A 25,762-nucleotide genomic window follows, 5' to 3' on the forward strand; every position below is an offset into this window, starting at 1 on the left:
ACAGGAACAATGTGAACACAGCATCTAGTGTATAAACAATATATTATTGCAGAGTTGTTTGATGTGTCTCTGATGGTATTGCCGAACACCATTATTATTCCATTGTACAAATACTGTGACAGTTACTATGCCTGAAACTATGATGGTATTTGTATGGATGTGATTTATTTATTTTTTTCTATTAAAGGAGCAAGGATGTCCCAGACTTTTAACATAATTTATTAATGTACTGCATAGGCCTGCAGTTTCTCAGCATATTTGGATAGTTATTCTCATTGAAAATAATAAACTACAATATATTGTGTATGAAGAGGGAGTCCTTCTTAAAAGCTGATTCTTTCTGGACAGAGTACTACCACAGGTCAGCACTAGATGGTGATAAACTATGTACAAAGCTTTGGAATCTTAACTAAGGGTTTATTGTTTGAGAGGGCTTTGCTCCTCCTCTGGACAGACAGCCTCTTCTCTGCTGTCTCTATCTGCCTGGTGCAGAGGTGAGCATTGGGGAGGTCAGAGGTCAAGTGGTTTGACCCCGGGTCAATTGAGTGGCGCTGCCCTCACTCATAGAGTGCTTTCCCCACACACACACAGACTGGTGCAGCAGGCACATCAGCGTAATGGGATATGAAGAGCTGAAAATGTGTTGAGAGGAGGCAGAGGTCTAATCATGGGCTCTGTATCAGCTGAGGACCAGTCCCAGTATCACACAGCACACATCACACACTGCACTAAGGCAACACTCTATAATTAGTGGGATAACACTAATAATGTCAGAGCTTAAGTATTTATCCCATTTGTTTGGTGAGTAAACAACAAACCATAAAGTAATTTTATCATTGTATGATTAAGTTTGTTAAGCATAAATACAAATATGACATTATTCTGAATTAGATTATCTTTGAACAAATACAAATATCGCAAAAAATAATAATAATAAAATAATTATAATAATTATAATAATATAATAATTATAATATATATTTCCAAAATTTCTAAAGCTATAAAAACACTGTGTTATCATGCTATTTATTGGCTGTTTCTGTTTGTTGTGATCCTATTTGAATGAATAAAAAATTAAAAATACACCACTGAAGTAACATAATCATTAGCACAAATACAATTAGGTCAGATAAACAGACCATAGTAGAGACATAGAAAGCACATTGTCCCTATACAGTAAATCTAATGGTTACACTTAAACCAGCTATAGCCAAAAGCAATAAAGGATTTACATTAATTTGTTATTATTTTTTTATATTCATTGTAATCACTACCATTATTATTTGTTTCACAGCAGATATGATTCTCCCACCTTTTAATGAATGTTTTTATTAACCATTGCCATAAACAATAAACTCAATTGGATACCGCTTTCATTCATATAATCACATGTAAACCTGCATGTAATTAACCCCATATCCCACATTACACCCTTGCACACAATAGCCTCTCAATTACAAAGTGCTTGTGGTCTGAACACACATGCATTACCCCATAAGCACCCCCCCATAGACACAACACAACAGCGCGGACACAGTGCAGACCAGCCGGTCCGAGCCCCCACCCATAAATCATAATGTTTCAAGAAAAGCACAATTTCATTTCCCTGCCGGCTCTTATCAGGCAGAGGTGGGATATACCGCACATCGCCATGCTCGTTTATTATCTCCGTGAATGGGCTGTGGCAGGGATAAGGCTATAACCTGGCCACAGCAGCCATGGGACTGGATTAGACTATTAACTGGAATAGCGTATCAGGGCTAAGTCTATTACCAAAAGCACCAGTATCATGCTCTCCAGGCAGATATTCACTATCCCTATGCAGCCATCACGGACGCCAGGAAGTCCTTTTCATTTGGACCATTATTATCTATTCTCCACTATTGATTTGCACGGCTGGGCAGGTTGGGAGGGGGGAGCGTCCCTGACCTGGAGATGTGCCATGGTGCAGTGTGTAGGCCGGACATGCTTCGGCACGCTGGGTCTAAGTGGTAACTCACAGAGCTGGTAAGTACATGCTGGGGGCTATGTAATCCCAAGTCCTAAAGTTTGGAAATAGAGTTGGTGAGAGGTGTGAGGAAGAATCAGCTTCATCTGAAAAGAAAACAAAGCAAAAAACGACACTTTATAATGACTACACCCTAATCAGCCTTATATTTGCTGTGGCTAATTTTAAAACTGGGAAAACTGAAAAAAACAAGTTAATTTTAAACTGTTTGTAGGGGTCCACATTACTTACCTTAGCATTCCCATTATCCACATTTTTCACATGGATGAGTTTTAAATGCTTTCACAACTTTCGGTGGTCAGAGAAGACTTTACCATCATCGTAAAGTTAACAAACATTAGGTTGTCAAAGGTGCATATCCTGTTTCTAGGACAATAAGACAAGACAAGGCACGGTAAGTTTATTTGTATAGCACAATTCGTACACAAGTAATTCAAAGTGCTTTACAGAAAAAGAAAGACATTAAAATCACAATACAAACAAATGCAAACAAAAATAATCATCGTAACATTAACTTTAAAAGAGAAAAGTGCAGCATAAAAGCCTTTCAGTCAGTCTCTGCATAAAACTGACACACTGATTCAATAAAACTCTCTATAGTTGCTATAGTTAGATGCAAAACGTAGACATTGGCCTCATGTTCACCCTAAGAGCTGCTTTTACATCTATGCCAATTAATTACTGCCCTTTTAATGAAGCACAAGCAAAGACTTAAATCCTAATTAACAAATGGTTTATTAGGCATGATTCAGGATTAATAACTACTTTATTAAGGGTTTAGGGTTCTGTCTTAGGGTTAGTTATTGAATCTGAATCATTTTTAATAAATATTTGTTCATTATGAATCTTTGAGTCTTTGTTCATAATCTTTTAAGGCTAAGGCTATAGTATAGACGTAGAAAAGTGTGACCACATGTCTCTCTACAGATGTCCTAAGGAGTGAAGCATTTCAAATATGTCAGCAGTACTAGCTTCTTGCTTCAAAGAATGAGATGCATTTTAATTTATTTGAACAATCTGAAGGTCTGTGAACATCACCTAATGACATGACAAGATGGAATCAAGTGTTCTGAACTCTAGGGATGCCGACAAACTCTCTCTGGACATTTTGGCTTAAAATGCTCACAGATTTGACACAAGTAATAAATCCATGTGATAAATGGATATCACTGACATCATCGAGTTAATAAAGGCATGTAAAATCTTATGATGAAAGCACCACAGTCTCATCTCTTTATGATTCAGCCAAATCTGTGTCTAGCAAATACAATAAAGTGTTGAGCAAACATGTAAAATCTACAAATCAATTCTCCAAAGAGTCTGAAGATTCTCCGGGCCCTGGCGGACCCCCTCCTGCTACAATCGGCTACGCTAAAACGAATTAGAATCACAACAATTTGTTAATCTTTCCCCTATTCGAGCGCCCGCTGAGTCCGACATTAGTTCAACATCAGAGTGTGGAGATAGGAGCCAGCAGGCAGCTAATGGCACCTTCTCACACACTTAAATAATTATTTTTGTCATTTTCACGTTTTCTATTACGATGAAAGCACAGAAAATGCCCTCCTGACACGTGTGACATTCTTTCATTAGATTTTATTTCATACGGTCTGCTGTTTAACTGTGTTTTGATGGCAAATCCATACCTGCTGTGGGAGGTTTAGCAGTAAAAACATTCATTTCAGCTTATTTTTCAATAACCTGTCCCAGTTTTTATGTGCATGACTAAAATGTTACTGTGCCTTTCTGTTCAGTGCATGATTTCTTTCACCTATAGATTTATTTAAACTCAAAACTTTCAAATCAGCTTTATAATTTCACTACACGTACTACAGTGTGGTACCCTGAGGTGGTATGTGGATTCCTCTGCAGATCGAATATTTTCTCAGTATTTTGTCAATTTAATCTACGCTGTTGTCCTCCTTTGAGTTAGTCCAGTTAGAGTTTAGAACTAATACAGAAATTGTGTACTTCTATTTTAGACCTGGTTTGGATCTGGTGCTGCTCAGAAAGCCAAATATTTTACCTGTTTTATCAAGCAATAATGATAATGATCTTCACTGCATCTTTGGTCTCATGGTGGAGAAAACAAAAACTTTTTAATGGCTGATAATCCTTCAGTCTCACATTTACACACTCACTAAGCCTGCACTGTACATTTATTATATTCTCTGTTGAAGTAAAAAAAAAAAAAAACAAAACCTAAAATCAGGTAATCAAAGTCACTTATCATTGTGAGGAATTGGATTTGTCATAGCTGGGCATTTGATTTAACTAAATGTAAATCGAGACTCGCTGTAGAGGTTCATTTCGATTGTCATTAACTGTCCATCAGTGTCAGTCCATTTGATTTATTAATTGTTAATACAGAGACATTGACTTTCAGTGGTGAAACGTAACAGTGTAAAAGTAGTAAAGTACTATATGTAAGTACAAATTTCAAGTATCTGTACTTTATTTAAATCAATTTTAAAGTGGATAGTTTTTACTTTTACTTTACAAAATTTGAGAGCAGGTGTCTGTACTTTCTACTCCACTACATTTTTAAACAGGACTGAAAAGTAAAAGTATTTTTTATGACAATTTGAGACATTCTGAAAAGGCTGGGGGTATATTTTGAACAGATTCATAATTTAAGCAAACAAAAGACAACAACAATTACTGATTCAATTGTTTCTACTCACCAAAATACAGCACAAATCTTTGTCAAAATCACTATATTTGAAGCTTTATAAGACCTCAAAATACACGCAAAATAATTTTACTTTTTAGCCTTTAAGTACAATTTTCAACTGGTACTTTAATACTTTTACTTGAGTAGATTTTTTCATGTGATATTTTTACTTTTATTTGACTATATTTTTGCTTGAGGATCTGTACTTCTTCCACCATTGCTGACTTTACGTAGAGTTAACTTAACTTTTGTAATTTTAAGACAGGAATCAGATGAATTCTAGTGTATCAAATGTAATAGATTTACCGATAGACAGAATATCACATGTTAAATAGTAATATGCATACATTGTTTCCTATTGTTTTATCATTTACAAACCCCATCTACACATTTTATGACAGTCGTAGCAGTAAACCTGAGCTTGTCAGTGAGTAACACTTAAGAGGAGGAGACATCTTCAGTCCTCACAGCTGATTGGCCGTCTCTGGTTCCTCCGGACTCAGCCATGCGTTGGATTGGCTGCACGCCTCTCAGTCAACGTGTCATTGAAATAGACAGTGATAATGTCATCCCAGGTGGATAATGTATTTTGACGAGGCGGAGATAGTGCGGTTATTGGTGCCACATAATGAATCAGGACAATGAAGCTGTTCTTAAAGGAGATGATCAACACTGACAACCCAGCGATGAATAACTGTTATTTTTCTGCCCTAATTTAACACTTTAATGTGTCTCCTTTAATCTACCGGGTCTAAGCGGGCAGCCATTTTAAACGAAGTTGTGATTCAGGGTGACAGCCAGGAGCGGGTATTATCACAGAAAATCATGAGCTGAGAATTATGTCTTTATAATATGGAAAAGAGTCACAGTGGGAAATGTCATAGTGTCATATGGAATAACAAGTGATTAAATGAAAGAGTAGAGTCTATGATGAGGTGTAACCTGAAGTTACCTATTTACATAAAAGACCAAACGATAGGAAGCCCCCCATTTCAGATAAGACATAAAAATGTATTTTAAAAAAGTCCTGATTGAAATTGTTGGACATTAAAGACATTAGTATTCACGAGGGTGACAGTTGCTGGGTGTTTGTCCACTGATCCAAAGGCTGACAGTTTGAATCCTGCTCTTGACATAGACATCATCGGGAGAGTGATCAGTTCCACTGACCCACAGGTTGTCGGTGCGATTCCAGCTCCCATAGATTAATTCCTTGATGTAAAGTGCTTTGAGTGCCTTGAAGGTGGAAAAGCCATTTACCGTTCAGGTGACATTTGCAATTTAACAAATAACTGGTGGAAAATGTATTTTAATGACCCGTTCATTGTTCTGCCAATGTGCCTAACTAGCTTTAGCTGCATGAACAAAAGCGTCATGTCGAACTAATATAGGCACTGTGGGACAAGTCGGTCACAGCATGAACTTAAAGAGTTGAAAAAGCAAGTGGTGCAAGATGTGATTCAATATTTATGCTTCCTAAGATACACTACAGTTGTACCTTTGAGCAAGACACATACATTCTGCTGAAGTCAATAGTTTCACAGTTTTCAAATCATGCAAGAGAAGAAGTTAGGGTAAAAAAAAAGACTTTCCTGCGGCCTTACTTGAATGTTTTTCAAAGTTGCTGGCCCTCTTATGTGCTGATTCAGTAACACTGAGCACAGCCTGTGTTTGTGTCAGGGCCCTGCAAGTTCACCCTACACCATCTCCCTTTCAGATGCAGATATCGCTAATTAATTCTCATGTTTAGGGGAATTAAACATTACTCTGGAAGAAAAGAGCGGCCTGACTCATAACCCCTCTTCTAATATGTCTCTTAGATAAAAGCCAGAGTGTATTTCTCGGACATACATTTATTCACAACCCGCCCAAACAGCCAATTTCATTTCAATGTACAATGAGCAAGCGGCGGGTTGGCTAATAGAAAACAATGAGTGCTGTTTTATTCTCTGGAGGCTATTCTGCCAGTGTCAGCGCTACGTGGCCGGGCGTGCGACACTCAGAGACAAAGGGGGAGAGAAAGAGAGCGAGTGGAGGGGCCAAGTGCCTCTTCTGAAAAACACACTGCAGCTTATTAACCCCAACACGCACACACACACACAGCTCAGAGGGGCCCCGGCGTTCCCATATCGGCCCCTAATATATTGGGGTTATATGCAGCTTGTAATGGTGTTATTAAAGCAACAGGCTTGGGTTGAATAGAGAGAAAATCCTATTAAAATAATTATAGTCTTGAAATGTGTGTGTGTGTGTGTGTGTGGATGGTTGGTTTTTAAAAGGCTATGGGTATATATACACAATACTGCTCCCTTGTGTGTGTCCTTGGTGCACTAATGTGTAGTAATTGAGTCTGCTAATAGTGATTGCCAGCTAATTTTATTGCTGCTTTTCGTCAGAGCCGCACTTAATTAGAATGTATTACGACTACATTGGAGCCCATACCGGTGCCGCTTAAGAAATAATTATTGCTACATGTAATTATGCAGTTATATAATGGCCAAAAGGAGCGTGTTTAAATAAAAAAAAGTCTTAAATAAGTGTATAATAGGGCTGGTTAATCTGCATAATGATTGGGTTTGATTAAGATGAATAAAAGGCTTTGGGTTGTAAAATGTTACATCAACCCAGGTTTTTACAAGTAACCAAAGTCAATTCCACAGTATAGCAGTATTCTATAGCAGTACTCTATAGCAGTACATAAGAAGCCATATTGTTATAATTTTATGTGTTTCATTTGAACCAGCTTTCACAATTAAGCCTGTTAGACACATTATATGGTCACTGTGTTTAACTAACACACTTTATTAGAAACACAGACATTAAATAATTGAATTAGTCATAACACATTTCCATGTAATTGCATTAGCAGAATGAGTCTGTTGAAGGTGTTGGAACTAGAGACTTCAAGGAGTGTCAAGATGACCCCACCGAGGGACCACTCTGGAAAGGGAGACATCCTAATATGTACTGCATGCTTTTGTGTGGGAAAAACTTAATAATATTAAAATATAAAATAGTCAGTTTAGCATTATACAGAACCTTTAGACACACCAAACATTTATCATTCAAGTCTATTTTATCATAAAATAAAAATAAAAAGTTCTGTTCTTTAGATACTATAATTATCCAGGCACATAGGATAAACATATACTATACATATCATCCACAAGTGGTTCTCAAACATTTTAATTTTGTCCTTGTGGAACTGGCAACACTTTTAGACACTGTGATAGAGCCCTTCATTGGTCTTTGGCTTAGTCCTGGTTTTGACCTGCTTTGGGTGGTTGGACCAGAGTTAGACCTAGGTTTTCACATTAATGTCTACTGGAAAAGCCTAATGTTCTGTAAGGCGCGGGTTGGAGGAAAACAACTGTGGAGAACTAAATGAGCCTAAAAATAAATCAAATAGAAATTAGCCATCAGCCACCAGAGCGATACAGTATACAGTGCTTCTTCACCTGAGGTTATGCATTGAGTTTCAAAAGTCTTCTCCTACTCTGAAGATCACTGCTCTGTTTCATCTCCTTTACTTAGCTGTGTTCTTGGTCTGGTGTAATGAAAATATCTCTGGGCTTCTTTTCCCCCACTTTAGCAGAGCATCGTGACACTTTCTAATTTACAGGAAATTTATGGAAAGTGTCCCATTCCATTCTCCCAGCTGACTCCCGAGTTTGTGCAGAAGAGACAAATGCTGATATTTAAGCAGGTGAGATTCTGTATACGCACATGCACATGTAATGCTGGTGTGCACGTTGATAGACATCACAGGAGGTCTGATGAAGGCTGAAAGCATTAAGAGAGGAGAGCAGCACATCAATCTAAAGAAAATTAAAATCTGGAGTGGTGCGTTTAGGATGGAGAGAGACCGCCACTTCTGATAAGGAGTGGTTAAGGAGAGCCCAGATTTAGGTAAATGGTAAAGTGAGAAGAGCTTGAAGAGGATGTGTTCTAACGCAATACAGTACAGAGGGATGAAGATGAGAAAGTTTGAAATGGAGTTGGTCTTTTCTTTTGTTGTTTTTGCCACATTACTATCAACACATTCATCTCCCTCATGTTTTCCGTGTACTGATATTAAAGGGAGAGTTTAATATCAGTACCTGATATTTGTAATAAAACAGCGCTTTTACTGATAATAATTGTAATGCTGATTTCATCTTAATGTTTTCATTTGGTGTTTTAGTTCTCAAGATATGTATCTAATTAGAAAGCAGAATGAGCCTCATGTGAGTCTCTTATTTGGGTTGCCACTTTCTATGAATAAAACCAAACGGAAATAAACCTGAAAGGATTCTCTCTGAATCCTCACTGCTTAAACCACAGCACCTACAGTGTTAGTCATACTGGGGATGGGACGGTGGACAGTAATGTCATTTATCACGATGAAAAGAAGAGTAGAAAATAATCGTTCATGGAACACTTTATATAATCATGATAATCGCCAACAAGGTCAATCATCATTACATCAACAGAATGTGCAGGAAAAAAAATACATCTACTATCCTGATGATCTTTTCTGGAGCATTGTTGTTTTCACTTATAACAAAGTACAATACTATAACAGTTGTTTAAACATGAACATATTCATAATATTAAATTAATTATTCATATTAAACTGTCAGCAACTTTAATAATTATTCTGAGATAATCATTCATTGCAATTATTTAGGCCATGATAATTGTTCCACCAAATTTTAATATTATCCCATGCCCAAGTCATAGACTGTATATATAAACATAGCTAGCCGTGCTAGTTTATGTCCTGTTTGTGAACATGGGCTATATTTGCTAGCTCAATGGACAATGGACATCACCCATAGCATTTGGCTGGAGCCAAATGCTATGGGTGATGTTCTTTATACAGTCTATGGTGCTAGTGCAGTCTCTCCAACTTATTGAGTGAATTCTGAGCCTGTCTACAGGCAGTTGTGATTGAAATAAAAAAAAGAAAGAAAGAAAAAGAAAAACAGTAAAAGAACAGGCTACATACCCTTCCTTTTAATGCTCCTTGTTTTGTAGTCTGGGTTGAAAGCTGTGCTAAAACATCTAGCAATGGCTTTATCTTTATCTTTATCTTTATATCAAAATTATGTAGATGGGGAAAAAGGCAAGCAAGCAAGTGACCACAGTATATTCAGGTATATTCCAATAAGTTACACATTAAAGTTGCAATTTATATGGACACAAATCCCAAGAGTAGTTGTAGAACATGTTAACAAGAGGTTCTGTGAGACCCAAGCAGTGTGTGCAGTGTATGCAGCTCATGTAGATAGCAGTGCTCTGTGGTCCTGCAGCATCAATAACATCGGGTTATCTGCAGCCTGGTCTCCACACACTCATACACACACATAGTACATGTGAGGTGAGTGATAGTGGTGCCACTGAGGGCCCTGTCGCGGGTTAGCACAGCTCTGCGAACACTGCGCTGGAGATTTAAGACTGTGGTCAGTGGACAAGATGTGGAGCTGATTCTGCCCACTGTCTACACACCAACCAGGCCTTCTCATCTGCTCTCGGTTGTTTCAAACACTACAGGTCCTAGAGTTTAATGTTAACACATGAACTAAGAATCTAAAATAATTTGAGTGCTGATGAGCTGATGATTTTGCGGCTGCTGTAGAGATGATCCTGAGGAGAGATATGGCACATAGCAGTAATGGTAAGAAGAAGGAGGTGTGAGAAAGTGCATTTTTATGAATGGTTTGTCTCTTACAGGAGAAGTTTAGTTACTATCTATTTTATTCTCTGGAACCTTGAGATTTACATGATCAACACACTATGCGTTCACTGTAGGGAGTATTATACCTCTGGTTACATACACCAAGATAAGAAGGACTGAGCTTGCAATTTTGGGTTAGCACAGCAGTTCAATCTCTCTATCAGCTTCTACTTGGCTGTGATTGGCCAAGAGCAATAGACAGAAGTCAAGAGGTAGCTAGGGTCAGTAGGTCAATGTCAACATTGGAGCAGAGTGTAAGATTTATGGCATCCATCATGAATTGCTTAATATGTTTGTTTGGATTTAACCAACAATCCTCTTTCACTTTTTTCCAAACACCTTGTTTTTTGTTTTTCTTTTCACACCTCCAATTCAAATATCCCTACCCTCTCCAAACCAGAGGACATCAATGCTGTTGTACATGGCCTGTGATCCTCCAGTGGCTGATAGAGTGGTTGAAAGGGTTGAATGGGCCCCAGTGCCTCTGAGCGGTCCGCCTTGACACCTCTTTAGCGCACAGTGGATGTTTGGAGCATTGTATTGAGTAGGAAGCCGTCCATAATGTAGTGAGTCATCAGTCAGGTGTAAATGCGGGCCGTGCACGTGTGGCAGGTGGACTGACAGCTCCAGCCCACATGTGCACACTCGCTGAGGGAGTGCACGGACCGTCAATCACTCCACTCACTGCTCAGAATCACAGTCAAGCCTGGTAGAGCATGAGAGAGCCTGGAGAATGAGCATTGAGCTAGCTGTCAGCTGTGAGAAACATGACTGCTTGTATTGTTGTGGTCCTTTTGAAGATAAACAGAAGATACTGAGGCGATGACTCCTTCAGGGTTAGCAACTGGTCATCAGCTGTGCAATTGGAAAGTATCCTTTAAAGGAGCACACATTTTTCTTGCCCCAGTACAGATATGTAAAAGCAGCTCTGGGTCAAAATGTGTTCTGTCTACATAAAACGTTATATCAGCCAAAAATCTGTGAAATATCTGTGCAGTTAGCATGCTAGTGGATGTTAACAGTGGCATAATAGCAAAACTCTGCTCTGGCTTCTGAAAGTATTGAAAGTATTGAAAAACACTGAAAGGGCTCGCATTACACTATTTTCTGATCTCTGTTATAATATTGTTTCCTCATTAAAAACATGTTTGACACATAAATCCAGCATATTTTGGTATTTAGGGCCTTTAGTTCTTTTCTCAAACATAAAATATCTTGTGATGTTATGTGGAAGTACAGGAAGTTGCCCCTCTGTGTTTTCAAACTCCATACACCTTCACTAGAATCATTTGGATCATTTCAGCCCTGGACCTGCCAATCTCCACTGAACTAAAGGTAAAACATCTTTCCAACATGGCTTAAAGCTCACAAGAGTCAATGTCGTTTAATATAAGACCTTTAATAATTATGTGACTAGTTATGATACTCAGAATGTGTTAGGGAAGTGAGAAATAAGTTTAGACCATTGTTTAGATCTTCTTTTTTTTCTAAAATATTTGCAGTGGGCCCATTTTGAACCATTCAAGTCAAATTCTCTTTCATAACAGAGCAGCAAGTTGCAGTGTAAGTTCCTGTAGAAATAATCAGATAATTAGATGGTGAGGCCTGAAAGTATCCCTTGTGTGAGTGCAAACTGGATGATGGTTTTGTTCCAACCCAGGTCAAACAGCACCAAGCTAACACCCTACAGTCTATGGCTAGCACACGTGTTTAGCCCATGCTTGGTGTGTGTGTGTGTGTTCAGGTGATCTCCAATGATAGGGTTAAGGTTGGCTAGCTTTCCATTAGCGCAGACAGCATTCATTCACCTTCACTCTCACCCTTCCCCAGGCCATACGTTAACACTAGGACCATCTTCAGCCTGTCTGCCTGTCTGCTGGTATTTTGCCTTTCTGTGTGTTTATGTCGGCTTGTGGGTGTCAGTCTGTGTATGAGGCACTGTTAATCTCTCCTATATTGGCACCATGAAATTGACATTTGACAGTAATTGTGTAGCGACAGCAGAGCGGCGTGTCCCCTGGTCTGATTGGACGAGAATATTACGCACAGATACTATGACCGGTCACACTTCCTACCACTTAATGGCACAAATAACTGTAAAACAAATCCCTGGTATTTTGCTCTGGATGGAGGCTGGATAGAGGAAGTGGGGATGGGAACTGACTCTTATGCAATAAAAGAATTGAATTAAAAAGGGCAAACAACATACAGGCCTATGGTGATAATGCTACAAAGTCCTGAACAGGGAGAATATTGAACTACTGTATTGGATTTTAAACATGGTAACTAGTCAGTGTAATCCCTCATTCACCCAGGAGTGGTCCTTGTTAGAAAATTTTGAGTCATTTGGATAATGTTTTTGAAATAGAGACGTTTCAAATGCCGGACTCTCGCTGGGTCTGAATGTCTGGTGAGATAGAATTTTAACATAGCCTATGTTGGTTGCACCCAAAACACTCACCTGAAATAGTTTCCCTTCTCTGTAAATGTGTTAGTGATTCTGTTTGGCAAGATTATATCCTTATACTCTCAACTCATTACACCTACTCATATAAACAGAAGTTAAAGCCATTCTTGTAAGAACAAACCTTTTTTAGCATTATGCCAAGCTGCTAATTATTTCCTCTTAACATTTAACTCCCCCATTGTTGCCAGCCGAGGATGTGGGACATCTAATCTACACATAAAATGGAAATGAACACCACTGTTTGACTTTTGCATGTACAGTAAAGAATTGTGTGATTAATATCCAGCCCCAGAGAGTAAATGCTGTAGTTTGATCATTGTACAGCCTGCAAACCACATATGTGTATAGTGATTTCATTTGTCCTGTCTCCGCCGTGTGCTTGCATGCTTCTCTCCACCTCTAAGCACCTTGGACAGAACCTACAGCCATCCCAATGCTGATTAAAGCTAATAATTAGCTTGTCTGTGTGTCTGTGTGTGTGAGGGTGATTTTTATCATAGTTTTGAGGACATCCTATTCTTCTTCAATCATCAGTCAGCTCCCTGTGGGCAGACACTAATTAAAATCAATAGTCTCCTCAGACTGACACTGCAGGCCTGAACTACCATGAAGACATATAGCCCACAACATATCACCTGTTCAGCTTTTCATGCAGTCAAAGCCAAAAAACTCTTAACAATGGAGGTATTTACCATAGGTTTGTATTTGAACGTGATGGTTTAAAGATGCTAGGTTGTTGTGAGCTGAGTGCTGAGCTGCCAGGAGGTGGGATAGAGAGGACGGAGGGGAGAGAAGGTCAGAGGGTCCTTGCTGTCCTGTAGATCCACTCACAGATAAACACCACAAGCCTTTGTATCCACACAACAGAGCCCCGTGTGCTACAGCTCACACTACTGTCTTCTGCACAATAGGAGACAGAGTCCAGTGTACAACATGCTCAACGAGACATAGAGACATTCCACATGGCAAAGTCAAATGAATTCTTAAATGGTATTATGCTCTTTAGCAACTACAACACATACTTATTTAAGGTATCTTTCATATGGTAGATGAAGGGTTTCCTGCATGAAAATGAATAATCGTAGTGATTGCTGAAGGAGCTTTCCAAACTATGCTAACAATCCTAATCCTTCAGCTGGTTACCGCTGACCATATGAACCTAGCTCATGATGTAGACAAGGGCTAGTGCTGCATGGGGCACCCAGCAGTGAAGGATGCAAAGGCCACACCTTTGCATCCTTGGGTCAAAGATGGGGGACATATTTTAGTTCAGTGATAAAAAAGTATTTTGTATGTATGTATTTACATTGTAAAGCACCTTCATGCTACTAATGAAACTAATGGAAAGTAATAGTTTGATGTTGCCCAAGTCAGGTGAACAGTTCTTGCCTTTGTAGTATATTTTGATGGTGTGAAGTTGAGAACATGTTAAGTCAGATATGTTGACAGATATTTTTCACACTTTCACACTTTGTTCTGCACTTAACTCATCTTTCAACGTTACCTGTCAGGTGTAGTGGAGCGCCAACACCACACCAACCACCACAATCCAGAACTGTAAACGACATCACCATCACACAGACAGTGTGACACAGTGCAGTGGCGTGGCCTTTGCACCAGGTTTGTATACTGATGTGTTAATAGTAGGATGGGTGTAGGTGATAGCAGCTCAGCAGTGTTTAGACCCATCCCACATATTAGCAGCAGCTTTCTATCCATCCATCACACACAGGCGGTGTGCTCCAAACACTCCAGCAAATAGACACATTCATCAAAGCCTGGGAGGATGGCACCACACAAACTCAACTTCAGCCGGCTACAGTAAGTGCCTCCATAGCCCAGCACGCACACACACAGGCCCTAATAGTGCACTGACGGACAGAGTTGTATGTGATGAATTGTATGTCTCTCCCACACTTCTCAAAGTTAATTTTCTAAAGACTGCTACCCACTGGAGAGGAGAGGAGATGATAGGAGACGGTCAGTGGCCTGATAGCCAAGCTCAGTCAGGATATAGCAGGCAATGTTACACGTTTAAAGGGACATGTTATGTAAATTAGCTTGTATGAACATTTAGTTATAAAGTTGTATTTCGGTTGAATCAAATGTATTTGCTTGAGCGCTTAGAACATTTTTGCTTTCACCTACCACCCTCTCCACCCTCAGTACTGACTTGCAATTACTGAAAGAATTTATTTAAATGTCACATGGAATAAAAACACATAAAGAAAAATCTGCTGCTTGCTACAATGAAATATGCTACTATGAAAAGACAGAGACTATGCAATTTTCAACATGAAGTCATGAAACTGTTTCTATTAAGCTTCTTTAAATCAATAGTGTGGTTTACAAAGAACAAAATATAAAATCTATTTTGCCACTAAATATCTGAAATAACACAATATGTCTTCTTTAACTTTATTTAAGCCCTTATATTTGAAATGGTTGTGTTTAGTTAAAAGGGCTGGAGGCTATTTGGTCCTAATGTGCTGGTTCTTGATGAAATGTCGCTATCACTCAGATGGCGGTGTGCCTGAGGCCTAAAGCCCCTGGAAGTGGTTGTTTAGGAAAAGGGTTTACTTTCATTTGCACCATTTGCCGTTGTCAAATGAATTAAGTGAATGTTTTAGCTCAGGTAGATGGGAGCCAGAGAGGTCGTTTGCAGAATGAGGAGGGAGCTAAACAAATAGGCAGGATTTTCTCTTCCGGAGCCAATATGACTTGACATGTTGTTTAATAATATGAAAACCAGAGTACCTCAAAGCAAATGCAGGGCGGACAAACTAATCCCACACAGAAGATCCATGCGGCCTAAAAAAAACAACCACATGCAGCTACGAAGGAGACTGGTGTAACAAACTAGTATAGGTTATACATTTATGAAAGTATTATTACTATATTATTATCTTTCTTATAGCGTGATTTTTTTTTTTTTTTGGACAGTCAAAAAAGTTGTTTTACGCACCACCACCCCCCACTTGTCCAAGGACACAAAAACAATATGGCTGAAGTGGATGAATTCTGCAATGATAATTTTTATGTAAAACTTGTTGAGTAGATACACATTCTACAGTTACTTGTGTGTCGATGTATGTGACAAAGTGTGGTCATTATCCCTTGCTGACAAAACCTCTCTCAGGGCAATTTCTAGGAATTACTTCAACAATGGACCACGCCAAATGTCAGCATTCACTAATTATGTTTATGCTAATTGTTAATTAGTGTTAATGGGATTATCTCAATTAACAAAAGGTTTGTGGCTGCTACGAGCAACAAGACTGCCATAAAGGAGATGTAATTGCTGCACACTGGCTGATGAACATGGATTTATTGGGCGTTTTGCTTGCACTGCTCATCGTTTAATTCTATGATGGATAGAATGAGCAAAGAGAGCAAACAGAATGTGAAGTGAATGCAGGAGGACTGTGCAGAATGTTTATGTATCAGAGGGAATCAGGGCTAAAAATAGCAATAACAATAGAAAATTTAAGACATGTGAAGTAGGAAATGGATAATCGCAATTGTTCTTGATATGCAAAAATAGTATAATTCATGAGTATATTGTTTAGAATTAAACTATTAAAAATAACAGCAAAAAGAGCTTATTAAAAATACAATGAAGGGAAACATCTATCTTCCAAACAAGGGTATAAAACTGTATTTATCCACTTTGTAATACATTTTGCCGTTCATACAATGCACAGAAAAGTTTTCACAAATTCCTGATGCATAATTATTTTGAACATCTGAATACCATTATCAAGATGTTCACTTTGGTTGATCATCCACCCATGACATGAAACAGAAAACCTGAACTTTAAGATTTCTCTTAGATATCACTGCTAGTTAAAGTAGTTCAAAATCAGCTATCACAGTTGGTTACACCTGACTCTGAATCAAGCTGCTGAAAATCACCAGCCTTGTGTCGTTGTGTCTTTATGGGGATGAGCATATGCACACGCAAACACATATGTCAGGATCCTGTCAGAGCTCCAGGCGCAGAAATGTAGCATGTGTGCAGCAGCAGAAAAAAGCTAATAAAGCAAATAGTGTTATCTGTAATTTAACAGCGGGCTGATATGGCCTATTGATCTGTCCACTGGAATCTTTTATCTGCACAACACAATGTATCCACTCTGCTGTTTATGACCCCTCCCCATGCCCCCTCCACCAACACACACAGTAAAACACAGGCCACATGTCTGTCACCCTGCAGACTCTTTGCAGCAAGAAAAACACAAGGAACTAAATGATATAAATACAATAGAACTCATCATTTGTACGTACGGTGTACTCATTTACCTTTATTTTAAAAGTGATTAATAAAGATTAAAACTAAATATCTGGACTAAATATAATCTCCCACAGGTCTGAGGCTTGATGTGTACTCTCTGTGTATCTGGCAGTGTGGAGCAGAGGTGGAGCCATAACTAACTGCCCCTGAGTGAGAGTTCTTTAAGTCCTTGTTCAGTCTGGAACAATGCAGATGCCTATCAGTTAAATTCAAAGGCTTAGAGAAATGGATACATCCAATTTCTGTAGATAATCCAAGCTTGTGCGGCTTATTTACATCAGATAGAGGCATTACATACTTTACTTGAAGCTATTCAGAATGCGTTTTCAGCACCATGGACACCATATGATTTCAGCACCATGGACAGCGCCCGCTGTAAACAGTAGCTCAATGCATGTTACACTAATTGAACTTTGGTTTAAAGCCACACAAATGATATGAATTCACTAAAATTATTATTCAATACTATGTATTGCTGCTTTAGGGAACTAAGGTCCATAAAGTGTCCTGCATCGGCTCTTGTGTTGTGATAATTGTCTGAGAATGTGACTTAATTATCCCGCTGCTCCTCAGAGTGGAACATCTTGTTCTAATTATGAGCAGAGGAAGTCTTTCTTCAGTGAAATTAGAAGTGACAAGAACAAGATTCTCGATGATGATGATGATGGTGTGAAATCTCCATCTGAGGAATTTGGAAAGTTTTTGGTGAATGACAAAATTTGCCTCTGCTGATGCTATGGCACAAGTTAGGTTTCCTTCCATGTATGTCTCACATTTAAAGATGGAAGTCTATCCTCATATACAAAAATATCAGGTTATTTTGAGGTTTCTTGTTAGTTCACATTCAATATTGTTACAAAACAAAAGAGTGAAGAGCAAATGGAGTTGCAGCTATGTAAATATGGCACAAATTAACTATATTTTTGCACTTAAAATTGAATGTAGTGGGATGCAATTTTCATGTTCAATGTTAATATAATTTTTTTGAATATAAAATAAAAGTGAGTGTACAGACCTCTAAAAGCATTATATTCAAATAAGTCGTCTGCATTGTCACTCAGCTAAAGGACAGGGGGTCCTCAGGGTAAAGTGGTGCAGAGAATGTTTGGCTCGGTGTCCTTATAAATGCTGTCAAGTGGCAACAGCAATGACCTGATACACCAGCGCTATGTGTGCGATGATGCAGGCCTTTGTATGTGTGTGTGTGTGGCTGGCCAGCAGTAAAGTGTATTTTATTGGAGTTAACACTAAGGTCAAATAAAGCAGATTTATTTCTACGGATTACTAGCACTCTGCCGGCCAGTCCATAAAACAGAAACCAATCACTGACACCCTCACGCACACTTGTTCCCATTGGGGGCTGTGAGCAGGAGATATCATGGCTATTGTGTGGTGATACTGGAGAATGAGCTGTTGTGTTTAACCGTTTTAGCCCCTGAAGAGGCACACGGACACGGAATGGGTTCACATTTTAAAGTGGGCAGTTGTTGATGACGTTGTATGTTGTTCTGGTGCAGTCCGTGTGAGCTTAAGATGGTAATGTTTTTAAATGTGTAATTCAGACTTGCAATTATCCATGTCCTGAAGCCTCTTGGATTTAATACAGAACTGAATATTGTTACTGTCACTGTAAAATTCTGTCTCAAATAATTCATGGCCAATTTATTCAACCTTGAAGTGTTTGTCACAGTTTCAACTTGAGATGTGTCGCTGGAAATTCCCAGTATTCTCTACTTTCTATTTTCATTTTTAAACGTTTCAAATATTATAACTTTACCGTTTGATTTAATGTACCAGAACACAAAAGATTAACTGATAAATCAATTAGTAAACAATGAAGAGGCATTAAATCTTAAGCTTTCACTGATTGGCTGCAATAATTATCTATTTTACCTGGAGGATTGGAGCTCATAAATATTGATATATGCCCATTATTGGTAAATGTCGCATTATTGTCAGCAGTTTAAAGAAATCTATGTAGTGAACAATCAAAATTTTAATTGATCACACAGATATTAATATTAGTAATCAATTAATAAGAATCTTAAACACAGTATTCCCTCTCGGCTGTGCCATTGCCTAAGGACTGTTCCTCTAGTTTCTATGTGACAAACTATGTGCCTCACTAACTGTTTACTGCTGTGCTGAAGCCTGGAGAACACACACACTGATCAGTGAGCTGTGACTTCCACCAATAAAAAGTCATCAGGCCCCGTCGGCGCACTTTGACCCAGGGTTACCACAGAGACTGCCATAATGACCTCCAATCAGGTGCTGAGGCTGGGGTGAAGTCACCTGTCCGTCAATCCTCAGGCATAAAGGGCTTAGTCATGCCTCCAACTGTGACTTTTACAAACTGAGATTGAATGAAAACAAAATCAATTTGAATACAATGTAATTTTAATATTGAGAAATTACAAACAAAATAAAACAGAACAAAACAAAGCATAACATAACAGAATAGTCTAGTATTTGCTCAACTACTTTAATCCTGAAAGTAAATTATAAATGAGCATTTTCATACATTTGGTTTGGGCTAAACGTGTTTGACAAATGTATTAGAGTGTGAATGAGCAGGGACAGTGGGATGGACTGACGCACAGACAGTCCAGAGAAGACAGAGTGAGACGGAGATGTGGCGACAGTGGAGTTTAATGATTCCAGATGAGCCGAGAGCCCGGCCTGACAACTGCAATGAACAGGAATCAATAGTGAGAGCGTCTGTCTGCGGCAGATAAGACGCACACACACAATGTTGACTATTAAAGACGACAGCTTGAGATATTACACTATTAGTTATGCTATTTTTAATCAGCTATCATATTTAATTAATTCTTCAGGTCAGATGCTATCTCCATGTGGGGATGTGTGTGCTGTGGGAGTGTGGAGGAGGTGGAGGAAGGGCTACAACTGCAGGAAGGAACAAAAAGACTAAAATACTGAAATTAAACTCCATACAAGGAGGAATGTACAACACAAATAAAATAGACCATGTTAACACACATTTTAATTTCTGATATAGTTTATATTAGCCTAATGTATGTATTTTTGGTAATTCATCCTAATGAAAAACTGCCATCACATGGGCCATAGGTTTGAACAGGCTTGTACAGGGTCTTATAATAAATGTGTTATTGTAGCTTTCATGTCTAAACACAGACACAGCCAGAGCTGAGCAGGAGGTGAGTGTCTGTGTCATCACTTCCTCTGAGCAGCCACTGTGAGATCAGCAGCTCAGCTGCTAATTATAGTAATTATGATTCATTACTCAGTCACATTAATTTAATAAAGAGGAGGCTGAGCAGAGCTCATTAACCTTCATTAGAATAGACACAAGACACACAGAGCTCTCTGCTCTCACACACAGGAGAGAGAGACCACGCTCCACTGAGAGGGCTGCAGTCAGATCACAAGTGTCCAACAGACAAATAAGAAAGTAGAGGTCTGAAAATGAATTAAATCAATTTGCTTATTAATGTCGTATTTATTATGTGGCTTTAGCTAACTTAATGTACCCCAAATATTTTAAGGAAAATACCTTCTTAAAGGTTTTCATTGTTTTACGGTCACTTTCTTTGATGCCGTAGCAGATCTCTATCTCCTTTAACAGGTCTAATACTAATATTTCCAGAGGTGAATGCTGCTGTGATGTTTAATAAAGTGAATATATGGCCTCATTTAAAATACAGCCATAAAGCCAGAGTCCCTTTTAAAGGCAGAAGTAGATCAAAGGCCTTGTAATGGCGGGGCTCTCTGATTGGCTAATCATGTCTCATTGTTTCAGTCATTATTTTGCTCAACTTTTAATTTCTTGCTCTTAAGGATCATTGAGCAAGCCAATTACATGGAGCTGACCTTGTGCGCGCGGGCTTGGAGGAGGACAGGAAGGATGTCCCGTGCCTCGCCTCTTTTTTAATTTCTTCCACAACAATATAATAGTGTGGCGTCACGGGCTCCATCTCCAGTCCCCTCTGGTCCGCAGCTTAAAACGCGAGTCAACGGAATATTAAGTCCCGAGCATTAGAATAAACACGTCGTGTGTTAAATCAAAATCCAATTCTGTGGTCTATTATTTTCTGGCATAGTAATGACTGCCACGGATTAGGAATCAATATTTCACCGCAGCGGGGACATTACCGACTTTATTCTGGCCGTAATTGAGTTTTGAGGAGGAGGCGGCCCTGCCCTGGAATCTGCATTAAAGATAAGAGTTGCGTTCATGAAGATGGCCTGGTACAGCGAGCCACGACGCTTCTGCTACACATCAATTACACACAGTAGTTAACCTTGTAACACACGGACACAACACTGTAACAGCAGAAGACTCCACGAGGCAGGTTTTAGGCCCATAAGGAGCGCAGGGTGGCCTGTAGCAGAGGAGGCTTCCTGCGCTCTGTCTCTCTCTGTCCCGAGATAATAGACTATTAGTGGAAGTGGGATTAATTTGTACCCAATTACAAGCCGTTGGGTTGAATAGGAATGCATAAATAAAGAGGAACCCACATACACAGAAGGCCCCCAAGGGGCCGGCCAAAATCCAAAAAAGGTGTAGCTGATGAGGAGAGGGAGGGAGACGGTTTACGCGTCTATGAACGAAGCAGCTGAGAGAGAGAAAGAGAAAGAAAGAGAGCGAGAGAGAGCGAGAGAGAGAGAGAGAGAGAGAGAGAGAGAGAGAGAGAGAGAGAGAGAGAGAGAGAGAGAGAGAGAGAGAGAGAGAGAGACTCGTGCAGGCGTGAGAGCGCGCTGCCTCTAACCATCAGAATGGGGTCCACAGCGTCCCGCCTACAACTCCTGTCGGACAAGCAGAGAGCGCGCCAACCCGATCCACACAGAGCGCACGAGGCTGGAGGCGGGGAGAGTCGTGTTTATTATAACCATTTGTGTCTGAGCACTCGCACGGGACAGAGCAGCCTCTGCAGGTGCGCAGCACTTTGGGGATGAAGGCGCGCACAGAAGCCTGAGTTTGGATGGACCGTGAGCATCGCAGATAGTGTCCAGTCTGACTGACTGCATGGGAAAGTTTAGTGCGCAGGCAGCATCACCTCAAATAGTGCTCTGATGGGACAGGATCACACGCTTTTTGACATGGGTTCTAAACTCTCTTTCTAAACACATAAACCTGGTTCTTTTTCATTTTCATCGAGTGGTTTTCAGTTTGGATCGTAAATATATGGGACAATCACAGTGACGCTATGAACCGGGACAGAGCTGCGCCAGGGCCCGTGGTGGACGGAGTCCAACCCGGTGCAAACCGGGACAGAGTGGCGCAAGTGGCCGGGGTGAGTCGTGACAGAGCGGTACCGTCAACAGGAGACGGGCTCCAGACCGTGGTGGTTCCGGACGGTGCAGACGTTGTGGATGCAGGCGCAGAGGCGGAGAAGCGGCACGTCTCCAACGGGGTGTCCAACGGAAGAGACGCTCAGGCTGTGGACAACCACTCAGACCCCACGAGCCCAGCACTCGCCCCGCCACAGCAGGTAGGGTCCACAGAGAAAAGTTGACAGTTAGGCCTACACTTGTGCAGTACAAGCCCCTTCTCTATTCGACATAAGCGCGTGCACTTTCAACACATCCTTTACTTTATTATTAGGACAATTTTGTTATTATAAATTAGGCACATTCATGCTATTTTACACGACAAAATTATTCCTAATAATAACAATAAAATAAAAATAATAAAACGTGTATGAGCCGCATAAACAAAAGCTTATGGAGGCAGGCGTAAAATATTTGGTCTGAGAAACTATTTTAATTTGAGATTTTTGTGTTTTTTACCCTGTTGTTTAATAAAGACCTTGTAATCTAAATAAAAAGGCTATCTTATGGACAGTGTATACAGGCCTATAGGCTACATCTCTGAAACGTTTGATAGAAGTCTTGCAAAGTCTAGTTTTATTTCTTTTATCTGGAAACGTATGAGGCTGAATGATATTCTAACATGATGGTGCATGCGAACAATCCAGTCTGTAGAAAGCAGTTTGACTGGTATCATCAAGTGTTAACAGCTCACGAGCTTCACTGGCAACATACTCTAGTAATAAAGTTCGATTTTCATATAGACTATAATAATCAACCCCAATTTAACACGTAGACTGTTATTAAATAAACAGGTTTTGGCTCATTATATAATAATAATAATAATAATAATAATAATAATAATAATAATAATAATAATAATAATAATAATAATAATAATAATAATAATAATAAACACCAATAATAATCTATAAAAGCGTTTTGATGACAAAAATAGGCTATTGAATGTATTAATTTAATCTGATGGCCTTGTTTTTGTTTTTTCAATAAAATGTATTGATTCAGATTATCTGAAATGAACCCACTAAAACAGGAAAAACAAATAGAAAAAGTGCGCTAATGTCTCTTTGCGTGTGTCCAGGGGCCCACGACGCATCGCACCACCTCGTTTTCGGTGCTGGACATCCTGGACCCCAACAAGTTCACGAGCAGCCGCCGGTTATCCCAGCACGCGCACGAGCGGCCCGAGCGCGAGCTGAGCGCGTTCAGCGCAGAAAAGCGACGCACCGTGGAGCGCGAACCTGGCCTCGAGCCCGGCCTGGAGCCAGCCAAAAGCTGCTATGGCGCGGACGACTACCACAGCAGCAGTAAGTGCCAAAAATAAATAAATAAATGAATAAAAATCACCACCACCTTACGGGGAACTCTTACACACACAACTAAACATTGTGTGCCACCATATTAAATGCCTTAATAAATTGTCTACGTCGGTATTAACTTGACTGAGTTGGGTTTTGTAGAGCTCTGGTTTGTTTTACGTTTTTCTTTAGACCACTGAGGCGAAAACATTGAGGAAAATGTCGCCTGCCGTAACATATTTCACATGTTTGATCCTTTCTTCTGCCTAATTTCCCTTTTCAATTCAAGGGCATGATTAAAAGCACGATATTGGTCATACAGTCTACAAAATCTAACAATAATAGACCAACAGGTCGTTGTTTTAGACGCACCTTTACGCGTGTTACGCGCGTGTTAAGGCACAGCGTGGGCCCAGTGTCCGTGGGCTGCGTAAATCTGTCATTTCAGTGGCTCACAGATTTTAAACGGAAACCTTTAAACTTTGTGGTAGTTCACCAAAAAAACTAAAATAATAATAATAATAAATAAATGAATAATAAAATAAATAATAATTTATGATATTTATTCTGTAGAGTTTTACTTTAAATCGTTTGACCCATAGAATTTAAAAAATGAGGTTATTGTTTGGCCTAGATTTTATTGACACAAAAATTGAACATTAGAAAATTAAAGCTAAATTGTTTGAAGTAATAAATTCAGTGTCATGTTTATAATATTAACCTCAACAACAATTAAATGGTGGTGATGATTTTTTAAAACTTAAATTAGGACTGGACTGTCTGCACATTTATAATCATTTAACTGATATTTTAGGTATTGTTTTTTTGTATTTCAGAATAGTTAGTTCACAAAAAATATATTTTATTTTGTAAAAAATTATATACTTTAAAAAATGTTTGTTTAAATGTTTGTGGCATTGAGGCATTATTATTAAGCCCTTTGGACTGTGGTCTGAAGCTGTAAATGTATTTGCCTTGGACACTAGACTGATCCACTAGACTGAGATATTAATAAAGTGTTTGTGTGAATCTCCAGAGGACAGCTTTGTGTACCGCAGTCCGGAGGAGGAGGACTATTTGCGATCCGGAACCCCAGACTCGGAGGCTGCTGATGGGGCATACAGCAGTGAAGAGAGCAGCTCTGCCCTGGCCTCCAATGGAGAGCATGAGCTAAGCTCTCACAACCACCAAGAGCCATCCAGAGATAAGAGTCCAGGAGGAGGCTCCACAGGACCTATGTCCAACGGCCAAACTAATGGGGGCCAGGGCGCACAGGGCAAGCCCAAGAGGAAGCGCTCAGGCTCAGACTCCAAGTCAGGGAAGCCCCGCAGAGCACGGACTGCCTTCACATATGAGCAACTGGTGGCTCTGGAGAACAAGTTCAAGTCCACACGGTACCTCTCTGTGTGTGAGCGCCTCAACCTGGCCCTGTCCCTCTCCCTCACTGAGACACAGGTGAAGATATGGTTCCAGAACCGCCGCACCAAGTGGAAGAAGCAGAACCCAGGGGCAGACACATCAGCCCCCACAGGAGCAGGAGGGGGCTCAGGGGGCAGTGGGCCCGGGGCAGGAGGCCTGGGCAGCCTGAGCCCTCTCAGCCCCTCTCCTCCAGTCAGCGGACACCTGGCCATGCACACGGGCTATGGAGGACACCACCATCCCCCCACAGGAGGCCTGGTGCAGCTGCCCTTCCTCACAGCCAGCCACGTCCTGTCCCCCTTCATGCTGGGGACGCAGAGCTACGCAACGCCGGCCTTCTACAGCACACACCTGTAGGCACCAGCACCCACACAGACTCCTTTTTACTGTTTCAAGGCTCTCATTTCAAGGATTATTTTGATAGAATGTGGATATTTCCCAGAACCTGTACATAGCTGCTCTAGCTCATTATGAATGCTCTTTTGAATAAAAAAGTTTGTTGTTTTTTTCTTTGAAAAGTCAGAATATTGAATATTAAATGATTATTTATGACTTCAGGAATTGCTT

General features: G+C 39.8%; 1 protein-coding gene across 1 annotated transcript; it reads left to right on the forward strand.

Moving 5' to 3' along the window:
• Window positions 1-22,354: 22,354 nt before the first annotated feature.
• Window positions 22,355-25,552, forward strand: nkx1.2lb (NK1 transcription factor related 2-like,b). The gene is made up of 3 exons (XM_033974635.1): window positions 22,355-22,639; window positions 23,560-23,782; window positions 24,813-25,552. The coding sequence occupies exons 1-3, from the start codon at window positions 22,355-22,357 to the stop codon at window positions 25,550-25,552; spliced, it is 1,248 nt and encodes a 415-aa protein (XP_033830526.1).
• The last annotated feature ends 210 nt before the right edge of the window (window positions 25,553-25,762 follow it).

This window comes from Periophthalmus magnuspinnatus, chromosome 10 (genome assembly GCF_009829125.3).
Source record: "Periophthalmus magnuspinnatus isolate fPerMag1 chromosome 10, fPerMag1.2.pri, whole genome shotgun sequence".
In the NCBI taxonomy this organism is placed as follows: Eukaryota; Metazoa; Chordata; class Actinopteri; order Gobiiformes; family Gobiidae; genus Periophthalmus; species Periophthalmus magnuspinnatus.